The following is a 23,880-nucleotide window of genomic DNA, read 5'->3' as shown; positions in this document are numbered from 1 at the left end:
TGATATGAATAAGCATAAAGTTTTGGACCAAAAATATATTCATCTCTGGAAGTTTTTTGGTTCTGTACTAAGCATGTTTTCCACATCACAGTGTCTCTCATAAATGCCCATTTTCAAGTATTTGTCTAAGCTGTGTTTGATAGCTACATTAATCACATCATACAGTATATACTTCAATACTAATATACCTAGTACAGATAATCTGAAACACAGGAGTAACAAATCCCAAGGAGTTTACTTACTTACATAAAGTTAATATAGTATTTTTAATTAGATCTTGGGTGATCAGGGAAATAGTTATTCTGGTTTTCCATTCAAAAAAGGAGAACAAAGTAATTATTAGGTTTTCTTGCATTCTGATCATGAATGCTATGATTTTATGGTGTCCATAAATACTTATTTGAGTGTGTACGCCTACCTTCATACTGCTGCATTCATAAAAGATTACTAATTTATCTGTGTGTGATTGCATATATACTGTCTGTGTGTGAATAAGCAGTCTGTGCTCTCTTTTGTTATGATCCCAAGGATGGTGCAAATGAGAAAGCAGTGACTGGGAATATCCATACAGAAATATTGTTATGAACAATAAAAAAAAAAATAATTCAAAATGGAATTTTCCCAGTATTTGTCAGAGAAAGGTCACATGCAGAATATGGTAACATTGACCATCTGTCACAGAAGCATCCCTGTGTCATTTGCTGGGTAAAAAAGTGTCTTTATTCCTGGTTCTGTTAAAGCCAGCCAACCTGCCTATGAGAGGGACAAAGTGAAGATCTTGCTATACTGCTTATCCTTGACTGCTGAACCATGTATACCAAAGTATATTTTCTTGTATGTGGCCAGTGTGTCTAGCTAAATATCAACAACTTGCAATGTCCATAGCTCTTTGGGGTATGCATTTGCTTGGAATTATTAACATTTTAACAGTGAAATGATGTTTTGACATTAACGCTCTACTTAAAATACATGCAGAAGAATTTCACACATCTTTTGGTGTTGTATTGCTTCAGTCTGACTGTCTGCGATGCAAACAAGACCCATAGTCAGAAAAGATTTATTTATAAAATGCGTAGGTTTAGGAGCCACAGAATGAGTGAACAAAGCTAAATCAGCGAACCCGTATATTTTCCCATATACACTTGTAATCACCTGAGACTGAATCACACAGCTGATTACTTCTAGCTATTTCGGAAAACAAGTTTGTCTTCATTAATGCACCATAAAAGCCTAACGGACAGTAGGTGGATGGCTTGAATGCACTGCATCTACCTATTGTCAGCCTTGAATAAGGTGTTTACTTTCCCTTGAGAGCCTCATTCTTGGCCCCTCTCCTGGAGAACATATTTAAGCTGAGGTCAGGCCTTTTCTGACATCCCTTCCCCTCCAAATGACTATCTCACCCCAGTGCCTGAAGGTGTAAGGCATATTCCAAAATCCATGCTTAGCCTAACCTAAAGCAGGGATTTAAGAGTAGTTTTCGTGCATCCTATGAGCTAACTAAGAGGCTTTGGAGCAACTCGAAGTGAATCTCTTGAACTAATAAGTTCCTCTTTACATAAATAATTCAGAAGTCCTGAAAATTGTAGATTACAGCAATTGACTGGCATGTGGGCTCAATAGTTGATAAACTATCTGAGGATTCAATCTCAACCCACTCTTAGACTGGGAATCTTACACCATTGTCACTAGAACTAATGGTTATATGTATATAGGTCTCTATGTGTTTGGGTTGGTGGGTTTGTTTTTTCAAGACATCATAAATTAGCATAGCTAAAAAAAGGCCAAAAGCAGAATAAAGTGGCCCTCTAAAGTGGGCTTGTGAACTATTTTACTTATGTTGATACAAAAAGTAGTTGCCATTACAAGAAATGGAGTATGTTTATTTAAGCTAGAGTTAAGATTCATCTAAGTGATTATGTTCTTTGAAAGTTAGACAGAATGTCCCTCTGATAACATATTTTCTTCCTTTGATAGCATGTTTTCTTTTAGACAGTTTTTTTTTCCAGACACTGTTCATTCTTTGAAGATGATAACACCTTGTATTCACTATGATCTGTGCTGAACAGATGTCTTTTCTTCTGTAATCACCTCTGCAGTATTTCTATTGTAAAGGCAAGGTCAGGCAGAGAGCTGGAGCCAGCTCGAAATTAACAAGAGTTTTAGCTGTTGTGAAGTTTCATAATAACATTAAAATGAGACCTTGGAAAGTAATAGAATATGCATAAGATTTCTGGGAATATTTATACATATGCACGTAAGTGGGAAATACATTCTGTAACCACCTTTTGTCTTGTTGCATATGATTGATGGAGATCACTCCCGCATGTTGCCCAGGCCTCATAAAGAATGATTGCTTTCTAAAACTCCAAAACAAGTCTTAGAGAGTTCTATTTGACAACATTTTTGGTATCAATGCCGTGATTACACTGTTGTAACAGAAGCAGCAATGGGGGCTTACAGATGTTCAAATCACCCACTTCCCTGTTTCTATCAGTAGGAAGAGATTATTGATTAACTTTCCATTGGTGGTTTCAGCTAAAGTTCTTTTATGTGACTTCTTCAACTAGATGTGATAAGGAGATAATAACACACAGGCAGTGGGCTGTAATGACCAGTTTGGTATGGTAGTATTCTCAACTTTAAGACTTCAGCCTTAAAAAATGGGCTACATATGCTATCACATATCATCAATCAGCTAAATAAATGCAATCACCCCTTGGGGCCATCTATTTTGGATCAGTAAGGCATTACTTAGTTCATCCTTTAGAACATTCTGTACATAGAGTTTGTGCCAATGGATGCAAATGAGTAAAACTACTGCTTCTAGTGTATTAAATAGACCTATGAGACAGCCTGTTTTGTTTTTACCATCTAGCTCAGTCATACCCGCCTCACCTGGCTTCATATGCAAACACAATTCCCTAACACAAAAATCTATGACTGACTGGATTTGTCATTATGAATTAATAGTACAAAACAAAAAATGTGCACAGTGAAATGTGTTAAAACTTAATTATTAATCATTGTCTGCATACCCATGTGATGGATAAACTGGAGGAGGAGTGTTGTCAGTGGTTAGTAACCACGTAATTCTGCAATCCTCAGTCATGCCAAGATAGCAATCCAGAAGTGCTGCTAGGCTGCAACATGCATTTCTTAGCAGCGATGCTTTGCTCTTTGACTTGTTAATTCTAAAAAGCAATTGGTTACCAGGAAGGCACATGAGTCCTTCTGCCCCAGGGTGTCTTACCCACCTTGCCAGGGGAGGAGGGAAGGGCCACTGCAGGAGAGACTGCCTGTGCCCCCAGCCACCTGACAGCTGGCTGTCCTCAGCACAAGCCAAACAAAATCCAGAGGTGACCTAGTCAGCCCTGGTTCCTGTGCTTTAAACACATTCACTTGCTTTACTCTTTCAAAGTGCTGATGAGCTGCAAGTAAATTACTAACTATTCATAAAGTGTAGCAAGTTCTAGTTTACCCAGTTATGAAATGACAACCTGAAAGGGATCTCTGGACAGATTCTCACTGACAGGCCAAAACTGATTGTGTGCAGTCACTTGATTTTACCAGTAAGGACAGTTTGTTCAGTTTCAGGATTTTCTTGTATGTCTTCCTACTAACTCTCACTCCTCTATGTGGCTGATTCATCTACCTGATCAAATGCCCACACAACTCAAAAACTTTGTTGAGGTTCTTGTTTCTTTTCTGTCTGGTAAACACTTCTGGATCTAGTTAGTAGCTCTTTTTGAGGTTGAGCAGCTGTCTCAGACAGGTGGCTGTGCCTGATGAGGGTACATTTCAGAGACCAGCCAAGACCCTTCTCAGTGACAGGACAAATGCTGACTTTGGGCATGTTTGAATCACTATTAGAAAAAAATCTTGCTTTTATTAAGACTTGTTTAGAAGAGGTGCAAGGTTGTGTTTTGCACTCCCGTGAATCTGGAAGGACAGTGAAAGTAAGGCATTATGGCGGATAAATCCTACACATTTTTTCCACTCTAAAATGCGTACCAACAGTACTGCTGTGTGGTTTCACTGTTTAGATATGGCTGAAAAGATCTTACTTTGAGTGCAGAGTATAATACAGAATAAGAACAATTAAAGCATGGAAAAAAAATCAAGTGGTGTATTTTATAGCATCTCTTGTGTAGTAAATGTGTAAGTGCTGCATAGATCACTTATTTGCTGGGAAAACCATGCAAATGCCATGTATCATGTGGTTCCACATGGAAATCCCAACTTAGGTCATAGGTCAGCTGTGCAGGCCTGCTTAAGGATAGCATACTTTTCTAGATGTTACCCAGGCTAAAAAGGTTTCTGTATCCATCCTTAGGAACAACAGAGACCAGCTTTGTCAAAAATTAGCACCTTTCATGATCTGCCAACTGAACCACTTATAAATTGCCAACAATCATTTTTCATGAGGATGGACTTGGTAAGCCCTTATTTCCAGCTACCCTCAATTGTTTTTTTGTAAGGTTGCTATGACTGTCTGCTGGTTCCTGATTTATAATTCTAAATCAGGAGTGGTGTGAGCAAATAACAGAACTTTGTGCTCATCCTTCTCAGTAATTAATGGATTAGCATTGTTATTATGCATGTTCTACATCTTATTAACATGAGTCTTATTCACCAGGAAAGCTGAAATGGGCTTTGAATGGAAGCAAGAGAAACCTTGGAAAGAGAGCCAGTTTAAGTCAAATATAGTGAATTGAGGGAAAGGAGATGGGTTAATTTCCCTTTTTTTTTTTTTGAGGTGGAATAGTTGCTATTCACAGTTTGGGTTTCTGGTCTAACTTGACAAATCAATGCTCTGTTGACAGAAATCTTCATAGTGATAATGCATTATTTATATCTACATTTGCTAGATGAATCTAAGGGTACGATTCCACATCTATTTTCACCAAATTGGCATGGAAGTCAATTAAAGGCACTCAACCATCCAAACCCCATTCATACAAAAAGAATTACGTTTTCAGCTTAGCTTGAACTGTTGATTCCATGATCACATGGACAGCTGCAAAGAAGAGATCTGGATTATGACTGCTGAGATTTAGGCTACTGTGGAATTGCGCTGCAGTGTCAGAGGTCTCTGCACTGCTCAGTGACAGCTGGACTCCTTTGCTAAACCAACAAACAGTGACACAATCAAAGGTACAGATAGTGCCAGAGAGAAATTTGTACTACTGTTCTGGGTAAAAAAGAAAAGTCAGTGAGATATCACTTACAGAAGAAATTACTTTTTTCTTTAGTTTTCTGAAGCAGTCCCTGGGTTGTACTGAAGACTTTCAACTCGAATGCTTTCTTTACAGTATATGAGATTTCATTTTTGTCATTCATAAATTTTTAACCTTTATTTGAGATTTTTTTTCCTGCTTTCAATATCCAGTAACCTTGTATTTTTAATTTGACATGGTTTTGTTAGAGTTGAATTGAAAAGGATTTGATTTTACAAGAGCTTAATTTCCAGAAGCTGTGTTCTTAAAAAAATTAAGACATTTTCTTGTACAGCTAAATGGCTTGTGCACTGTTGCCAGTGACAGCAAGGACAGAGACTCATCTGTATGAGTATTAAATCACTTTAAAACACAGTCAAATTAATTTTCCTTTTTTCCTTCCAAATTGCCTACAACTTTAACAGGGAGGAGAAACTGGTACTTGGATTGAATCTTGTTCCTGAAGTTAGAAAGCTCATTTTTCCAGTACAGGTGAAAATATTTTTAAAGTTTATATAGTAGAAACTGTGTATGTAATCATAAACAAATGTGTTAAGGAAAGAGTTGATGTTTTGTAATATTCTTCAGAGTCAATTCCTGCAGCAGAGGAATTGTTCTGCTTGATAATCTCAATAGATGGACATGTTTATCTTGGTATTCCCCTTAACTCTTACAAAGGATTAGAAGGACTGTCTGGCTTGTTCCTCTTTATCTGCAGCTGAGTAATGGTTGTGCATGTTTTCTTCCTAAATCTTCTTATATAGCCTTATCCTTACGTGATACAGGGTTTCTGTTTCTCTTGTGTCTGCTGTATATTTATATGTTTCCTGGTCTTGCAGCTGCATGTGTCTTGCACTACAATAGAATGAAAATGAGAACTGAAATGTGCGCTTTGGGATTTGCTCCTTCATTGGTGACATCAGTGTATGAATTTCCTTTTTGTCCCCTCATATTGCTTCATTTGTCCATTTCTGTGAGCACTTCGTGCAATGCTTTGTGCGAGTGTTTGCCTGATAAATGTCAGGCACATTTTTTGTCGGGGATGGGGATGGGTTGGAATGAGACTGGAGAAGTGGGCCTGTGAGGACCTCATAAGGTTAACAAGGTTAAGTGAAAGGTCCTGCGCCTGGGTCAGGGCAATTTCAGTACACGATGGGGGATGTTGTGATTGAGAGCAGCCCTGTGGAGAAGGACTTGGGGGTGCTGGTTGATGAGAAACTCAACATGAGCCGGCAATGTGCCCTCGTAGCCCAAAGGCCAACCTCATCCTGGGCTGCATCAAAAGAAATGTGGCCAGCAGGGCGAGGGAGGGGATTCTGTCCCTCCATTCCTCTCTTGTGAGACCTCATCTGGAATCCTGTGTCTGGTTCCAGAATCCTCAGCGTAAGAAGGATATGGAGCTGTTGGAACCGGTCCAGAGGAAAGCTAAAAAGATGATTGGAGGGCTGGAGCACCTTCCCTACAAGGACAGGCTGAGAGAGTAGGGCTTGTTCAGCCTGGAGAAGAGAAGGCTTAGAGGAGATCTTATAGCAACCTTCGAGTACCTGAAGAGGCTACAGGAAAGCTGGAGAGGGGCTATTCATAAAGGCTTGTGGGGATAGGACCAGGGGGAATGGATATAAACTAGAGAGGGGCAGATTTAGACTAGACATTAGGAAGAATTTCTTCACTATGAGAGTGGTGAGGCATGGGGACAGGTTGCCCAGGGAAACTGTGGATGCCCCATCCCTGGAGGTGTTCAAGGTCAGGTTGGATGGGGCCTTGGGCAGCCTGATCTAGTGGGATGTCCCATGGCAGGGAGGTTGGAGCTAGATGATCTTTAAAGTCCCTTCCAACCCTAACTATTCTGTGATTCTATCATTCTATGATTTTATGATTCTATGAGTGGGTGCCAGAGGTGCTCTCTTGGAGTATTTCCCTATACGTTATTGAAAAGCTTTGTGGACAACTGATGTTATTTTCATGATAACTCAGCACTGGATCCAAGATGACATATTCTGCCTTCTATAAAGTTGCTTGAATATATTTTTAATTATTTTTAAAATAGCTTGCTATAAGTGGAAAAAAAAAATTCTATAATGCATACAAAGTTAAAATCAAAATATGACAGCATCAAAAATGCACACAGGATAGTTTGTTTGTATCTTTGGTATGCATCTATTCCTACCCATCATGCTTGCAAATTTGAGACCTGGCCTTGTACAAAATGTGCCACATAGCTGTGATGTATAGAGGTGCACGCATCACATTCCTCACTCTTGTATTGAAATGTACTAAAATTAACCTTAATTCCAGTCTCAGAGACATCCACATAGAGGGCTGTTTACTTGTAGTCACGGATGCCACAGGCTCTCCCACAAGTCAACATGTAAATTAGATGTAACAATTCACTTTTCCCATCTAAAATGTTTTGAGATATAGATTTATTCATTTACAACTGTCATTTCAAGTTGATGGTATCTCATTATATCTTCTCATAAATCAAGCTGCATAGTAAATTAATGCACACGCAGTGTTAATCTGCCAGCCCTGGTGTCATGGTCGGGAACCTCATCTCTTGCTATTGTGTAACCAACTACATCAGCAGAAATCTGTACCATCGATAGGTCTTTAGTTTGATCTGATTAAAAACCCAATTTTTTTCACCCTTCAGTCTTGAAGGATTTTGCAATAAAAGCAAATGTTGTCCTGACTTACCACAGGGAAAATAAACTTTCATGGATTCTATTATTCAATTTCATTAATCAGGGCTGGTTTAGTCCTAATGATAGGCATTCACCCTAGATGTTTGAAAATATGAGTCCCAGTGATTTGTTGTAGTTATTAAAAGACAGGGGTCACTCATACTTAGAACTGTTCTGAACTTCACTTGAAGTTACACTGTAAACTGCTAAAATACAATCTGTCTTTAAAATGTTGCCATTACTGGGGTTTTTCTGTTTTGACTTTTAAGAGTTGATTGAAGCATATAAACATTCACGTGTTTTTCAATTCAATACTGAGCACGGCGCCCTTCGCTGGATAGTCTTTTGATGCTGTTGTAGTAAAAAGAATTATTAATGAAGACAAACGTTAGCATCTATGCTCAGTCTTTCTCAGTGCCTCCATGATGCTGATGTACTCTTTTCCTAGTTGTTATACCTATAGTATATGCAGGTAAGTGAAATCACTTTGGGGAAACATATCAAAGCATTTCTGTGTAGTGACCCATAATACATATAAATCAATTCTTTTAAAACAACCTCTAAACTGTCGCCTCATCTCCTCCCCACCCTCGAAAGTGTACAGCCTGCATTTCCATGTGGAAGTGGGCAATTTGCTGTCGAGTCAGCCACACAGGAGTAAATATGCATATTGTTGTGCATGGCAGTATCTCGCAGGACACTATCTGAAACGTTGGTATCTGCATGACTGCATTAACAGGACTGTTCTAGGATGCTAGTTTTCTTATAGGAAGAAGCAGTGACCTTTCCACCATCTTAATGTATCTCTCTACTTTCACACTGCTTGGTTGTTAAGGGAAGTATCTTTCTGCTTTGCATGTGGCTTTATCTTTCAAGATTTTGGAGCCTTTTTTTCTTTTTTCCCTTACTCTTTGCAAGGAAGGAAGAAGTGTGACAGGAAGGTGTGATTTTTAATTTGCACCAGAGTTCTCAACAAATAATGACTTTTCACACCCTGTTATTGCTGCTTAGCCTGGGGGAGGAGTTGTATGGCTACTGTTGTCATATCAAATTAAATCCAGTCATGTAATTCAGAAAGTCATTCCTCTTCAACTTAACCCTTTTAAGTTGCTGAAATCTCCTGGCACAAAAGCGTAAGCTGGCATGCACCTATCTGGGGGTGTTCTGCTTTGGAGGATGAAAACAGAAATGTTTTTATTCAAGGATGGTTTGCATTTTTTTGTAGCACAGTGGAGCGGGTTCTGATGAGGTTTGTGTGGGTGAATCCTCATGTCAGCCTGGAGTTCACTGCAGGCATAGGACATGTGCATGGATGTATTTTCAGAAAAGAAGTGTTTGGCCGATGATGCCAAACGCATGTGTTCACATGTGAAAAACTTGCTTGAATAATTTCCTCTGACGTTGTTTGCTGTGGGTTGCAAGCATAGTCACGGAGCACTTGGGGCTCCTTTTATGTAGTAGAGCTAATGCACATTAATAAGAGAATCTCAGAGAGAGTTTTCTGCTGCTAAGGAGTTCTCAGAGTAGGATAAGCTCTGTCTTTATAAGTAATCTTCTCTTGAGGAGGTTGCTGTTGATTTTGGTAGGCAATGTACCCCCTTGTGATTTGGTACGTGCCAAAGGTATTGCTCCAGGTGTGAGGATGGGTGGGTGTCTGTACTCCAGCCCACCAGCTCCTGGGAACTGGCTCCCAGCACTCCTCTTTCCAAGGGTGCTTGCCACATCTTCCCAGGGAGGGCTAGAGCCTGGAGGATGGGACTGGCAAAGAACAGGAGAAGTAGTACCCTTGCCTCCATTTTTCAGGAGCTTTATTGCTCTTAATTTTTGGTAGTTGAGGGTGAAGTATTTGCTTGAGTACCTGCTTGATGGGGTAGAGAGGGTTAAGGTGCTTGATTTAGTATAAACATGTATGTGACAGACTCTTCTCTGATGGTGGGTTGGGTGGCTTTTTTTTTTTTTTTCTTCCTTCTGTAAAATGTCAGCCATTTCCTGATGAGCGTGGTGGTGGTGAATTTCACACCTTTTTTCTTTTCTGTGTGGAAACCTGGGTGTTAATGGTTTTGGAGCAGGTCGTGTTTTATAAGGAATGAAGCTGTCTCTTAGAGCAGAGGGAAAGCAGGGGAGGTGAAGAAAGGAATTCAAGGAAACTGCCACTTGCAACAGGCATTAGTTGGATTATTTTGCAGTATTTTTATTAAGAGCATGTGAGTGTAACATTATTTGCTAAATGCATTTTTTCCCTATGAAATATTGGAGTTCAGTTTAGAGTAGAGTTCAGCATAAAAATAATCCTCTCCTTTCATTTCACAGTAAAATTTAGCATTGCAACAGCTGAAGATGGAAAACTGGTCAGTTGATGAAGTCTGCAACTGGTTGAGGCAAAGAAATTTAGGAGAATTAGTTCCAAAGTTTCGTGGTAAGCCTTTCTGTTGTTTGGGGGGGTGGGGTGTTGTTTAGTATTTCTTTCTATGCCTTTAATTGGCACTGCCTACTTTGTTTTGGGGAACGTGTGTATATGCTAACTTCTATGGAAATTTATTAAAGTGAGAACTGACATAGATCTGATAAATCAAAATAGGAGTGCAGATTTATTACGAAGTCTCTGAGAAATGCTGGGGGATGAAGTTAAGCCTGTACATAAAAAGATATACCTCCAATCAGAGCTGGCAGTTTAAAAGGTTTGTCAGGGCCTATTTTATACCGTGTAAATCTTTTGAAATAATGCAACTGTAGTGTGTAAATGTTTTATGTCTGATTATAAAAACACTCCAGAAAAGACTGTGTGAAAAACTGTTATGTGAACAAGCCATTCATTCTGTGCTCTCTTAAAAAGCTTGCTTCCCTTCATTAATGAAGTAACAGTCTGCTGTGATCTAGGCAAGGCCTGATTTAAAGCATTAAAATAGGCAGCTCACTGCTTCTGTATATTTCAGTCATGGCTTTTTGTCAGAGGAAGGTATCTGGCCAGTGACTAGGACTCGTGGCACTGTTTGTGAAATGACAGTAGCTAAAACATCATCTTCTTAGCAGCTGAAGACGATTGTCAACAGTAGAAAGCATCCTTGCCTTTCACCTGTCCTCCATCATCATGTTTTTAGGCATATAGAATGCAACTGTAACTATAAAGTTATTTTATAGTAATTTTTTAATCCCCTTCAATCTGCAGAAGAAGAAGTAAGTGGAGCAGCTCTTCTGGCTCTTAATGATCGTATGATACAGCAGCTGGTGAAGAAGATTGGGCACCAGGCAGTGCTGATGGACCTGATTAATAAATACCAGCAACAAAAAAGTGGGCTAGAATCCTTTACATACTGTTGTGAAACAGCATCTCCAAAATTTTCAGAAATAACCAGTAGGTGAGTTTGTGCATTGCACAGAATATATCAGTCTGAGTATGGTTGTATTCTTCTCATAGCCTTTTATAAATGGTATTCACCAGCTCGTCATCTGTAAATTGTAACTGTTTTTTATATTTTGAATCTCTAACAACATGTGACATGCAAAATAAAGTTATTACCTTATGATTCTAAGCAGAGCATCAACATTCCTGCACAACATCATTAATTACTTTAATCTGCTCTTCATTTCCAGTTCTGGGACCTAGTGTTCATTTGGGTTAAGCATCATCAAATTTCCATTATAGCTAAAATTTTCTGTATTTGTGATATTAAGCTTTTGAATCACTTTTAAATGTTTGCAAGTCTTAGACTAAAATCTTAATTTAGCTAGAGGATGTTTGTGTCACAGGTGTATTTAAATTCAGCCTCTCAAAGGAAGCTGTGGTTTTGATCTAGGTGTAAGCATTTAATGTGTGGATGTAAACAGATTTTAGAAAACAAATTCCACAGAGATTGTCTTCATTGAACATGTTCTGGCTCTTGATTGAGCAAGGTTTCTTCTTTTGTTTATTTGTTTAGGATTTCTTGGAGGTGGGGGGGAGGGGGACAGGGGTTGGTTGGTTGGTTGGTTGGAGGTTTTTTGGGTTGAGTGTTTTGCTGTGGGTTGGGTTTTGGGTGAGTTGGTTGGTTGGTTTCCCACATCCTTCCCCTCCATTTTAATCTGTTGTAAGTCTTGCAGGATTATTTTTTCTGCATGTCTTGGCTGAGGGGAGACATCTTGAGATCTCAGAGTGGTCCCTTCTAAGCCCAAGAATCCTAACAGGATAGAATGGCTTGGCATGGAGGCAAAATGCTCTTTTTTCAAAGCAAAGGACACCAGCACTGTGCCCACAATAGTACACAGTTGTAGCCCAGTAGGAATGCATCTGTAGAGCATTCTCTGCATTTGCTTTCATCCAAAAGGAGACCAGGTTGTGCACTCCGAGAGGACTCCACAGTGCAAACCAAGGCATGGTAAATGATGACGATTTTGTTGGTTATTTCCAACCAAATAGCATTCATGAGCAGAACTGAACTGCTCATGAAGATACACCCTCTTGTCCTTGTGGAATTATTTATGAAACCCCCAGGTAAATGGCCTTGCATCACTGGAGGGAAGAGGGAGTGCAGGGAGAAGAAAATATCACAGCATGTATGATTTATCATAGACTTGAAGTATGAAATCACAACCAGTCCTGGTTCTCTGCACCAAGGTGCTCTACCACCTGATTTATAGGAAGCTCCCTCTTTGGAGGTAGAGTTAGGTGTCTGCTGTGAAAAAGACTACTGTACGTGGCCCTGTACTTCATCCGAAGCGCAGCAGATACATAGTGATTTCAGCAGGGTCTTTCAGGAGAAAACAAGTCCTTGCTCTGAGGGCAGTTCGAATGCTGCTTTGGGTGTTTAGATCTCATCCATGACTTTTTTAGGGTTATTTGACTGGACCGCATATCAAATGCAACTGTTCCTTGTGTATTTCTCAAGTCCTGCAAGTTATGCCTTACTGTCTCACAAAGAGCATGCAGCTGCAGCAGTGTGAGGGCATAGCTTTCCTGTGACATTCTGAAGATTCCAAAAATAAACGAGTGCTGGAAATCTCTAATATTAGTGAATATAATTTACCCTAAAATCTTTCCTGTCCAGTTTTCTTGCCTGGGAAACAAAATGCTGGTATTCCTCTATTTACAGGGAGGTTAGGTAAATAAGCTGCTGTTCCTGAAATATTTCCTGCATCAGAGTCAAAAATCACAGAAAAAAAACTCAAATGTGTTTAAGAAATGCACTCTGTCATGTTTCTTAGGATGCATAAAAGATCAAGTTATTTTATGCAGTTTAGGGTATAGAATGATGAGCAAGCTCCTACAGTAAAAATATTATTTGATAATAAAACTAACAGCTGTATCCTCGTATGCAGGTACCTGTAACTTTTATTTCTTAACTTTTATTTCTTAGTGATGTAGTTTGAAATTGTTTTGTTTGTTCAGTACATCTTGAACAAAATCCTCTAAGAATAATTTCTTCCGATGTAATTCAAGGACTCAGAACAAAGAGTGTTAGACATTGTTTCAAAGTAATGTAATAAAATCATGGTTTTTTGTAAGCTTCTTTGACACGCAGGAACAGAATATGTGACAAACCCCGAAAGTCATAGATCCACAATATATGCGAAGTGAACTCATGTTTCCTCTGTTGCTCAGTGATGTCAGGCTGAATCCCATAAGCAAAGTCACTGCACTAAGGTTCACCGTTAGTAGCATCCATAGTTGAGTGTGTGATCCTATAGTGGCAGGGGACAACTGTGAAAACTGAGCCTCCATGTTTCTAGCCTTTCTCCTGTCATGCTTGAGCCCAGGTGAAAACCAACCACCTTTTCTGTTTTGCAGAATTATTTCTTAGCCAAATCAGTTCCTAGAACTAGCTCACCCAGCCGGTACCAGTGTCAGGGTAGAGAAGATGTTGTTTGGCCAGTAAGGCCAATAGCAATCTCCTCCTGGCTCAGCTGAAACAACTGTGAAGTTACCAAGGGCTGCCAGCAGTATTTCCCTATCGTGTTTCTCACAGGAATGCTATCCCTGCGCTTGTTGGTGCACTCCTGACTGGCTACTGCTTTATCCTGGTGTCCTTAGCACATCTTCTAACTGCATGAGTTGTGCTCAGCTCACCTCTCTGCTAGGAACAGAAATAAATTTGTTTGTTGGACATGGAGTTTTGAGTATGGTTGGTGAATACACTCTATGTGGAAGTAATGCACTTGTGAAGGAACACAAAATGTGACTTACATCTCCAACATTTTGGATTAGGCTACAGAAATAGCATCTTTTGTCTGTCACTGCTAAAGGGGAATCGTTCTGGGTCATGCAGTAGAAACTGTTCATGTGCACATGAGGAATTCACAAAGATGTTGCTAGGTAAAAAGGGGCTTTCCAATTCCAAGATCAATTGCTTTTAGGAGCCAAATAAAGAACATGCTGGATTTCTCTGTTTCTAACTGGATAGCTGAAAAAGATATATTGGTTCATAAAAAGCGGAAACTCACCTTACAAACTTGGCAAACATTAATGTCACTTTCTAGCAGCCTTTCATGTGTGAGTATAGCTGAGGCTGGAACAGTTTATGAAGCATCTTTGGAGTTCAGAGGCTCTGAAGAGGTGGAGTACGGAAAGGAAGCTGTGCTGTCCCGAAAAAAAAAGAATTCCAGGTGTCATAACATTGAGAAGGCTTAGTTCTTAAATGCATGTTTGTATTTCCCTAAGCCTGGTGCTAGCATGTCTCAAGAAGGCTTCAGCATCAGCATTTGCAGTAATTAATCTTCTGATAATGTCACCTTAGTGGCCTCATTAAGAAAATTGCTGTGATGTTTCCTAATTGATTCAGTTAGAAGGTGGAGATTCTGTTGGTAGAGTGAAGTGAATCAATGTTTAATGTTGACTGACATCTGGTTGTACACAATGTGCTAGCATTGAACAATGCCCACAATCGTGTTTCCTTTTTCCCCAGTCCTCAGGTGATGTAGAATTAGCTTTGAATGAGCAAAGTCTAATTGATTACGACAAAAATGACAAACTCGGGGAAGAATGGAGCCTCTAGTGTCAAGCTAGCAAAGTTACCGGCTTTGTTACCAGCCTCTCCTGTTGTCTGTGAATAAGAAAACAGTTGATGACTGCCATGGATTTTTGACAGTATAACAGCAGATCCTATCTTAACTCTGCTTTTCTGCCAGTGCAGGGTGAAATTTTTGATTCTGGCTTCTACAAGAAAAAGGTGAAGAAGAAATAATAGGAAAATGAGGAGGGAGAGAGATAGATACACAGGTTAGATGGAAAACAATAGTTTGGCCCATAGACAGCAAAATGGGTATCGGAAGTTTCTGGTGCTGGTGGTGGGCTAGACTTGAGGCGGATATCCAGGCATGTGAGACCAGGTGGCATTCAGGGATCTTCTGGAATGGTTGAAGAAATGTAAAGCTGACCCAAAGGTTTAACATGGGCTTAACCCTCAGAAAAAAATGTGTGTTCAAGATTCTAGTTGAGTAGAAAACACCCTACAATACTTCAAATCTCCCCCTGCCCTTACATACTGTAATGTTTAGTTATTCCCAGTAGAATGAGATAGCAGGCTGAAAAGATGGCAGTTATTCTTCAATCCTTAAAAGCTTTACTTTCTTGAGTTTTGCAACTGTGTAGCAATTAGAATATCACTAGGCATTATTATTTGCAGTTTTCATTTTAACTTGTCAGAGTTTGATAATTGAACTGAGAGACTGATTAAGAGATATTAGCATCACGTGAAATCATGACTATTCAACATGTTAAATTTTCTCCTTTTCTATTTCTGCCACTGGTAATTTAGAACACTAAAATACCTCTTTTCTATATGCTGTACTTGACAGTGAAAATCTATTTTTTCTTCCTCTTTCAGGACTACTGACAGACAAACAGTTAATTCTTCTGGTCCTGTGGAGCAGAAAAAATATCTGTGCTCAACTGAAAATGAAGAAGGACTAATTGATCATAGAGTGCTAAAGCAAAAGTGAGTTTATAATGCATTTACTGAATTTTCCTTACCTTTTGAAAATTACATCAGTACTTCTTTTTACTTCGTTAAGACTAAACATGTACTTTAGAAGAAGTGATCCTAATTATTGGAGGACAGGTTAACGTATATTTAGAAAACAGCAGGAGCAGATATTTACTAGGATTCAACTGAATGGAAAAGTCAAATGATATGGTTTCTGCTTTTCATCCTTATTCCTTGCTCAATATCACATTAACTTCTGCAGAGAGCAAGACAGAAGTCTGTCTTTGTTTAGATTTAAAAGAATCCTCTTTTATGAATGTCTTTTCAATAGCAATCTGACAAATCAATCATTAAAGAGTGGAATATGGCTTTAAAAATTTTTCTGCTTTAGGTACCTTAGATACAGCAATGGGAAGGTAGGCATGCTGGTTCCATTTGCACACTCATTTTCCTTGGGTATCAAAATGAGTCACCTTGAAAACTGGAGGGAAGGGGATGAGGTTATGTTATGGGGGTTTTTTTATTTTTCTTTTTTTTTCCCCTACACATGATTTTCCCCTTTGAGATGGGCAGTTAGTGTTGACAGTCCCATTCCCCTTTCAAGGCAATTCTTGTCTTGCTTGTGAAGCTTTCTCTGCTGATCACTACCTGTCTTTATTCCTGCCTGTTATTATTTCTCCCCATAGATGTGGCTGATGGCTTCGTCATCATTCTGATATTCTGAGATAAGGGGTGATCTTTCTGTAAAAACATCAATTTTATCACTTTAGAAAAGTAACAAGGGGTTAGGGATAAGACTGTCTGGGAACAGAGAGGGTTTAGTGAATCACATACTTAACGACTTTAAAATAAAGCCCTGCTATGAGCTTCAAAAGAACAAAACAAAAATTGCAAATCAAAGATCCTTTCAGCATTGTTGCCAATGAAACAAGCTTAAATCACTTAAAATCATTGGAATAAACCATTGAAATGATCTTGCAATGATGGTTTTTAGCCTGTACTTCTAAAGGATACTTATTTTTAATTGGTGATGAGTAATTTGCCTTGTGCTGTATAAGGTGTTTTAAATGGATTGTGTGAATCAGTGTAATCCAGAACAGACTGACCTTAGGAAATGTTTTCAGCAAATGTTTTCTGTAGTAGCTTTCAAAGGCCTATACTGGCCTGGTAGAGGTAAGAGACTGCAAAACAGCAGTGCCAATTCACCCTGGGCAAAGGAGCAGAAGAGGAGGGAAGATGGCTGCTGTAAGTGGAAGTGCCCCCTTCTCAGTGAAGTAGTAGATGCCCTGGAAATCAGTGGAGCTGTCATGATTTGTAGTCTTGAAGATCTAGTGGTCAATGGCTCAAAGTCCAGATGAAGATCTGGGGTCTTGGTTAACAGCCATCTGAACATGAGCCAACAGTGTGCCCAGGTGGCCAAGAAGGCCAATGGCATCTTGGCTTCTATCAGAAACAGCACGCCCAGCAGGTCCAGGGAGGTTATTCTCCCTCTGTACTCAGCACTGGTGAGACCACACCTCGAATACTGTGTTCAGTTCTGGGCCCTTCAGCACAAAAAGGATGTTGAGGCTCTGGAGTGTGTCCAGAGAAGAGCAATGAAGCTGGTGAGGGGGCTGGAGAACAAGTCTTATGAGGAGTGGCTGAGGGAACCGGGGTTGTTTAGTCCAGAGAAGTGGAGGCTGAAGGGAGACCTTATTGCTCTCTACAACTACCTGAAAGGAGGTTGTGAAGAGGAGGGAGCTGGCCTCTTCTCCTAAGTGTCAGGAGACAAGACAAGGGGGAATGGTCTCAAACTCCACCAGGGAAGGTTCAGACTGGACATCAGAAAAAATTTTTCACAGAAAGGGTCATAGGGCACTGGCAGAGGCTGCCCAGGGAGGTGGTGGAGTCACCATCCCTGGAGGTATTTAAAAGACAAGTGGATGAGACGCTCAGGGGCATAGTTTAGTGGTTGATAGGAGTGGTTGGACTCGATGACCCTGGAGGTCTTTTTCAACCTAGTGATTCTGTGATTCTATAACGAGTGGTGTCCCCCAGGGGTCTGTACTGGGACTGGTGCTGTTCAGTATCTTTATCAATGATATTGACAGTGAGATTTAGTGCACCCTCAGCAAGTTTGCAGATGACACCAAGCTGAGTGGTGTGATTGCCACACCAGAAGGATGGGGTATCACCCAGAGGGACCTGGACCGACTGGAGAAGTGGGCCCCTGAGAACCTCATGAGGTTCAACAAGGCCAAGTGAAAGGTCCTGCACCTGGGTCAGGGCAATCCCTATTTTCAGTACATGATGGGGGATGATGTGATTGAGAGCAGCCCTGCAGAGAAGGACTTGGGGGTGATGGTCGATGGGAAGCCTGACATGAGCTAGTGATGTGCGCTTGCAGGCCAGAAGGCCAACCTCATCCTGGGCTGCATCAAAAGAAATGTGGCCAGCAGGGCGAGGGAGGGGATTCTGCCCCTCTATTCCTCTCTTGTGAGAACTCATCTGGAATCCTGTGTCCAGTTCCAGAATCCTCAGCGTAAGAAGGGTATGGAGCTGTTGGAATGGGTCCAGAGGAAGGCTAAAAAGAGGATCGGAGGGCTGGAGCACCTTCCCTACAAGGACAGGCTGAGAGAGTAGGGCTTGTTTAGCCTGGAGAAGAGAAGGCTCCAAGGAGATCTTATAGCGACTTTACAGTACCTGAAGGGGCTGCAGGAAAGCTGGAGAGGGCCTATTCATAAAGGCTTGTGGGGATAGGACCAGGGGGAATGGATATAAACTAGAGAGGGGCAGATTTAGACTAGACATTAGGAAGAATTTCTTCACTATGAGAGTGGTGAGGCACGGGGACAGGTTGCCCAGGGAAACTGTGGCTGCCCCATCCCTGGAGGTGTTCAAGGCCAGGTTGGATGGGGCCTTGGGGAGCCTGATGTAGTGGGATGTCCCTGCCTATGGCAGGGAGGTTGGAGCTAGATGATCTTTAAAGTCCCTTCCAACCCTAACTATTCTGTGATTCTATCATTCTATGATCTGAGTAAATTTTACAAGTTCTTCTCTTTAACAGTGAGATGAGAAGCTGGCAAATGTCTTTCTCCAAAACAGCTATTTTAACTGATTAAGGACAGAACTGAACAGTCCTTGCATCCATTAACTGCTACACTAGTTTCACCACTAGCCATATACTATTTTTGGAGTTGAATATTGTTGTTTAGATATGTCTGTGACTTCACTCACACTGATAAATGCGATATTCTATAGTTCAGGTTTGATATTTTGTTTTTTTTCCTGCCTGCCTTCCCTACACTACTCACTGCATTTTCAACAACCAGTGAAAAATCTTAATGTTTTATATGTTTGAGGGGATTATGCTGGCCACAAGCAAGTTGTGAAGGGTTGAACAATATATTTGTTTCAGAAATCTGATTATGGACACAGAAAAAAGTCACTTTGACTCTTATACAATGATAAATTCTTAGCCTGGAGTATAAAAGTAATACCTCTGTCTAGTGTGCTAATACACTTAATTTGAAAGCTGAGTGTGTTTGTTTATTTGTTTGTTTTTCACTCAAGTTCCAGTCTATGGATTTATATCCTGTGTTTTTTTACATTGGATTAATGGTGGCTATTTTGTATATTTTGGTGTAATGTTAATCTGAAATTTCTGTTAGATCAAGAGATGTATTTTTTTCCATTGCTTTAAATTTGGAGTGTTTGTATTCTGTGGGTGTGTTTCTCCCTTCCAAGTCTCTCATCTTATCTAATGGGGAAAGGGAAACTAGTAATATAGGGAGGTGGTTCTGCAAATAAAACACTCTGGACTGTTTTATTTTTAATATGGAGAGTAGGTATCCATTTCTCACCAGCTAGGCCGGATTTAGAAAAGCAGCTATGAACAATGACAACTCCCACCTGTCTTTAGTGAGGGTTCCCACTTCACTTATTTGGTGGCAAAGCAGTTCATATAAGAACTTCTAGAGTCAGGGGTTAGTATGATTTAGGGGATTTGGTTTAAATGTACTGTTCAAATGGTTGATATCTGGCTAGGGTCATGCTCATAGCATCTTGTCATCTCATTTATTCCATCTGAAAAAGTAGAGCTTTTTTGGGAAAAAAAAAAAAGGGGGGGGATTATTAGCACTGGTGAATTGATGAATTGGCTCAAAGATTCTCTGTGTCTTTCCTGTGTATGACTATCCTAACAACTCTGTTAAATATACTCTTCTGTATTATTAAATTTTACAAAAATATCAAAGAAGATTGTTTAAACACAAAAATAATGAGTAAGTGGATAAAGCAATTGTGGAATTTTATTTTTCATGTATTGAAATAGGGCATATGTATAACCAGATGACGTTTGTGGGCTACCTCTCTGGAATAACATTTTCCTAGCAACGACGGATGTAAAAACAGATAGTCTCCCAAAAAGGTTAATCTTAAAGCAGTGCTTTCCTGTGAAGACAAGGTAGCCGCAGAGGATGATTCAATAAATATATTTCTCCTATACCTGCTTTTCTGTATCACAGTACCAGCAGTTTGATAGCTTCTAGCAGCCTGGTGTTTATCTTGTTGCTAAGACAGAGGCTGTCATTACTTGCAAATAACTGACACTGCTGTGAAAAAACAGACTTTTATTGGTTGGTTTATACATCCTGTCTGCCTTTCCTCAAAGTGTTTGTTTATCAAATGGCATCCCTAACATATCCCTTTCTCACTCTTTCCAATATGACAGTACAGCTGTTTTCCATCAGTCTGGTGAAGGTTTATTTGTACATTTATTCTTTCTATAAAAATGTGTTCTGTAGCTCTTAGTGTTGTGTAACAAATTTACTGTGTGAACACCTTGAGGCAAATTTCTCATTGCAGGCTTATGTGCACAAGCAGGATAACAGATCTTCTTGACAGTCTCGAACCTCTCTCTTTGCTGCAAATTCGGAAGATGTAGTCAGTGTTCAACTAAACCTAGGCCTGCTAAGTGTTCATATACCAATAAAGCCATTCCAGCATTGACAGTGTATTGGCGCTGGTGCCCACATAAATTTGGGCTGATACCAAGGGCAATTAATTGGAATATTTATTTTAAAATAAACTTGGCTCCTGTCTGCAAAATAACCATGCTAACCTGCCTGCTTATTGAAGGCAGCTTGCCTGCTGCAAGCCCTTTCAAGGTCGGGCTATGTGCCTTCCGCAAAAGTTTACAGGGAAAAAAAAAACTGTTAGATTTCCTTTCTTCCACACCACAAATAAGCAAAGTCTTACAAATAACTTGCAGGAAATTCTAAATGCATTGCTTTTTTAAGGTCTAGAAAAGTCGTAAAAACAGCCATAACAAAAACCTCTCCAAATACATAAAATTCTTTGGGTACAGTGTAACACATCTTACACGGGTGCATGCAAATAAAGCCTGTTTCTTTTAAATGGCCTGATTTAGCTGGCAGTTCTGTCAGTCAGATTCCCCAAGGGGCACTCTCTCCCCCATCAACTACAGCTGCTGCCCTTGCAAGAGACAAAAGTGCAGAGCCTTCACTTATGTGATGGAGGTCCTCAGAATGGAAACTGTCAAAAAATCTTGACTTCCTCTAGAAGAAGCTTGTGTTTACATCTCAAACTTTCTTTAAAGCTGATTAATTTTGTCTGTAAATTTGGGCTTCCACTGAACCTGATGTTTTCTACAGCAAGGGTAGCCCAGGGAAAGCTGAAACTGTAGGTGCTCTGGGAAATGGGCAGCTACAGTGCATCTGTCCGCTCTCACGTTCTCACCTTGCTGAAGATAATGCTGCGGCAGGTAACTTTTTGTTTAGTCTAAAGGATTCCTGCCCCTACATTTGTTTGGAACTGAAAAAGTAAAAACCATCATCAAGCACTAGGTAGACTGCAAATTCCAGCCTCTAGGGAATAACTGGGAAATTGTGCATTTGTGCTGGAAAGTAGGAAACAACAATGAAGCATGTGAAGGGAAAGGCAAGCGAATCTTTCAGGCACAGATCTCAGAAACTCGAATAGGGAAAAAAAGCCCTATTTTGTCCTACTGTTGAGAGGGGGAAAAGAATTTCTTTTGATATGAAATCATCTGTCATCGTTTCTTCCTTTTGACTGAAACAACCTTTATGAACTCGAATATTGTCATACAGTTGAAAGCATATTATATGTGTGTTAAGGAAAAGGAATATTTTATACATCCATAGACTTTTTATTCCTTCACATCTGCAAGTTCCAGGTTTTCTTTTCACTTCTATTTCTTCCTTGGTTTGATAGATGTGGATTTTTTACAGCCTACAAATCTTCAAACAGAAGTCTCTTGCTGACATTTTGTATAGACACGTGAAAGGCTAGACTTTCACTTGTGAAAAATAAGAATCTATTGAGGTTCTGCCCATGTGCTGAGTTTATCTGGGCACACTGAACACAGCAACCGACTGATGTCAGCAAGGTTCTGTTCAACTGTGATGTTTTGTGAGTTACAGGGACCTGAGCTGATACAAGATGTAGCAATGGGTACCATAGATTCATGGACTTTGGTAAAGTAGACAGTAAGAAAAGCATGTGGCACGTGACTTGTTTATGCATGTGCTCAGTTGGTCTTTAGTTCACTTTTTTCCTAAATTAATTAAACAGATACAGGAAACTGATCCTTCTTGCCAGTATGCTCAGAAGCTTAAAAATGACAAAATCTTATGATCTAGTATTTCAGCCTGTTTCTAGGTATTTATTGCACTTTGCACAGCTGTCTTGATTGAGCTCTGCTGATGATAGGATTGTTTTTACTAACTTGTTACAGCAAATTGAGTCTTTCCATGTGAGACTGCACAGGACATTGAGCTTGGAGATGCTGCGTTCACTCACCACTCTTCACACCAGTGCAGTCTAAAGCTTTCATTGAATGATCTGGGTGATGCCGCAAGTGTGTAAAATCTTTGTCTTTCTGGCAGTAAAACAAGATATTCCCTGGGACTAGGGATCTGAGAAATTTTATTATTCAGATAGGTGAGGGTTATGGGGTTGTTTGTTTGGTTGTTTAATTTTGTGGTTCGGGTTCTTTTTTTTACAGCTGAAGGAGACAAATAGCTCCTCCCAAAATGATGTTAATTTATGATTTTGTGTCTCAGTAAACATGCTATGCATGAGCAGTGTAAGGCTGTAATGGAGCCAAAGAAAGAGATAACTGTGTGAAAAGTGCTGTGACCTTAGCACAGTAAGTAAAGCGGTCATCTACAAAAGCTGAGTTGTTAAAAGCTCTGTGATAAGTTGTGTCCTTGCTGAGGATATGCTTCTTAGTATGCAGTTCCATATTGCAGTTTAATGTAAAGAAACAGTCTTGCTTCATCTGGTATTTGTTTCACCTCATCAGGAGACATTTGGGGGACCTGAACAGTGAGAAAACTAAACGAAGAAGTGAAATGAAGAATTTCATCACTCTAGCTCCTTGAAGTAACTTGCTGTAGGGTTAGAGGCCTTCCAGTACCAATAAGAAAGGGCTAGAGACATGACAGAGGGGAGACAAGGAGACTGACCTTTTGCAGCAACTAGCCCTTGGATTGATTTACCTGTAGCATCAAATGTCTTAAGAACTGAGAGAAAAGAAAAGATGCAGGAAATTGTACTTTTGGATCTTGATCTTATGCCTGTATCTTAAAGTAGCTAGAAGACTAGAAAGGGAGGGTTAGAAAAAGATATATTTGTTTTTACCTACTTCTCTGTCTATAATGCTGTTCCACACACATTTTAACTGAACTGTTCTGTCAGTTAAAACACACAAGTTTGTGTGTGAGCCTTTCTGGGGATAAAGTTTACTGTAGAGTCATGTCTCTTCTCAAACAAACCTGTATTTCTTTGTAAAATATTACTGTACATATTTAACTTGACCACATAACAGCGATGATTTCAGTAAAAGCTAGTAAAATATTTAGTCTATTGCACCGTGTAGACTAAAAGAATTTTTGGGTCTTGTTTGGGCAGCAAGGAAGTAGTTTCTGTGTTGAGTAAGGCTGTAGAGAATTGGATTTCGGAGTGTTTTTGTTGTACTGGCAAAGGTGAAAGGACTAGTGGAGGGGAGAGTTGCCATGCCTTCATGGCTTATGGCCATCCCAACACCAAGAAAATGTT

General features: G+C 39.9%; 1 protein-coding gene across 7 annotated transcripts in view; it reads left to right on the top strand.

The window, feature by feature from the left end:
- SAMD3 (sterile alpha motif domain containing 3) overlaps positions 1-23,880 on the top strand; it is a 76,056-nt gene that overhangs the window by 27,902 nt on the left and 24,274 nt on the right. For 6 of the 7 annotated variants that reach the window (XM_054061489.1, XM_054061487.1, XM_054061483.1 and 3 more), the window contains exons 3-5: positions 10,214-10,319; positions 11,070-11,259; positions 15,700-15,810. In XM_054061489.1, coding sequence (XP_053917464.1) covers positions 10,241-10,319; positions 11,070-11,259; positions 15,700-15,810 — 380 coding nt within the window. In that variant the 5' untranslated portion in view covers positions 10,214-10,240. Of the gene's footprint in view, positions 1-10,015; positions 10,108-10,213; positions 10,320-11,069; positions 11,260-15,699; positions 15,811-23,880 lie in introns of those variants that run through there. The other variant, XM_009562898.2, reaches the window with a different exon arrangement.

The sequence above is a fragment of the Cuculus canorus genome, chromosome 3 (assembly GCF_017976375.1).
Source record: "Cuculus canorus isolate bCucCan1 chromosome 3, bCucCan1.pri, whole genome shotgun sequence".
Taxonomy (NCBI): Eukaryota; Metazoa; Chordata; class Aves; order Cuculiformes; family Cuculidae; genus Cuculus; species Cuculus canorus.
The sequence above is the reverse complement of the archived record's forward strand: the minus strand, read 5'-3'. Positions and strand labels throughout refer to the sequence as shown.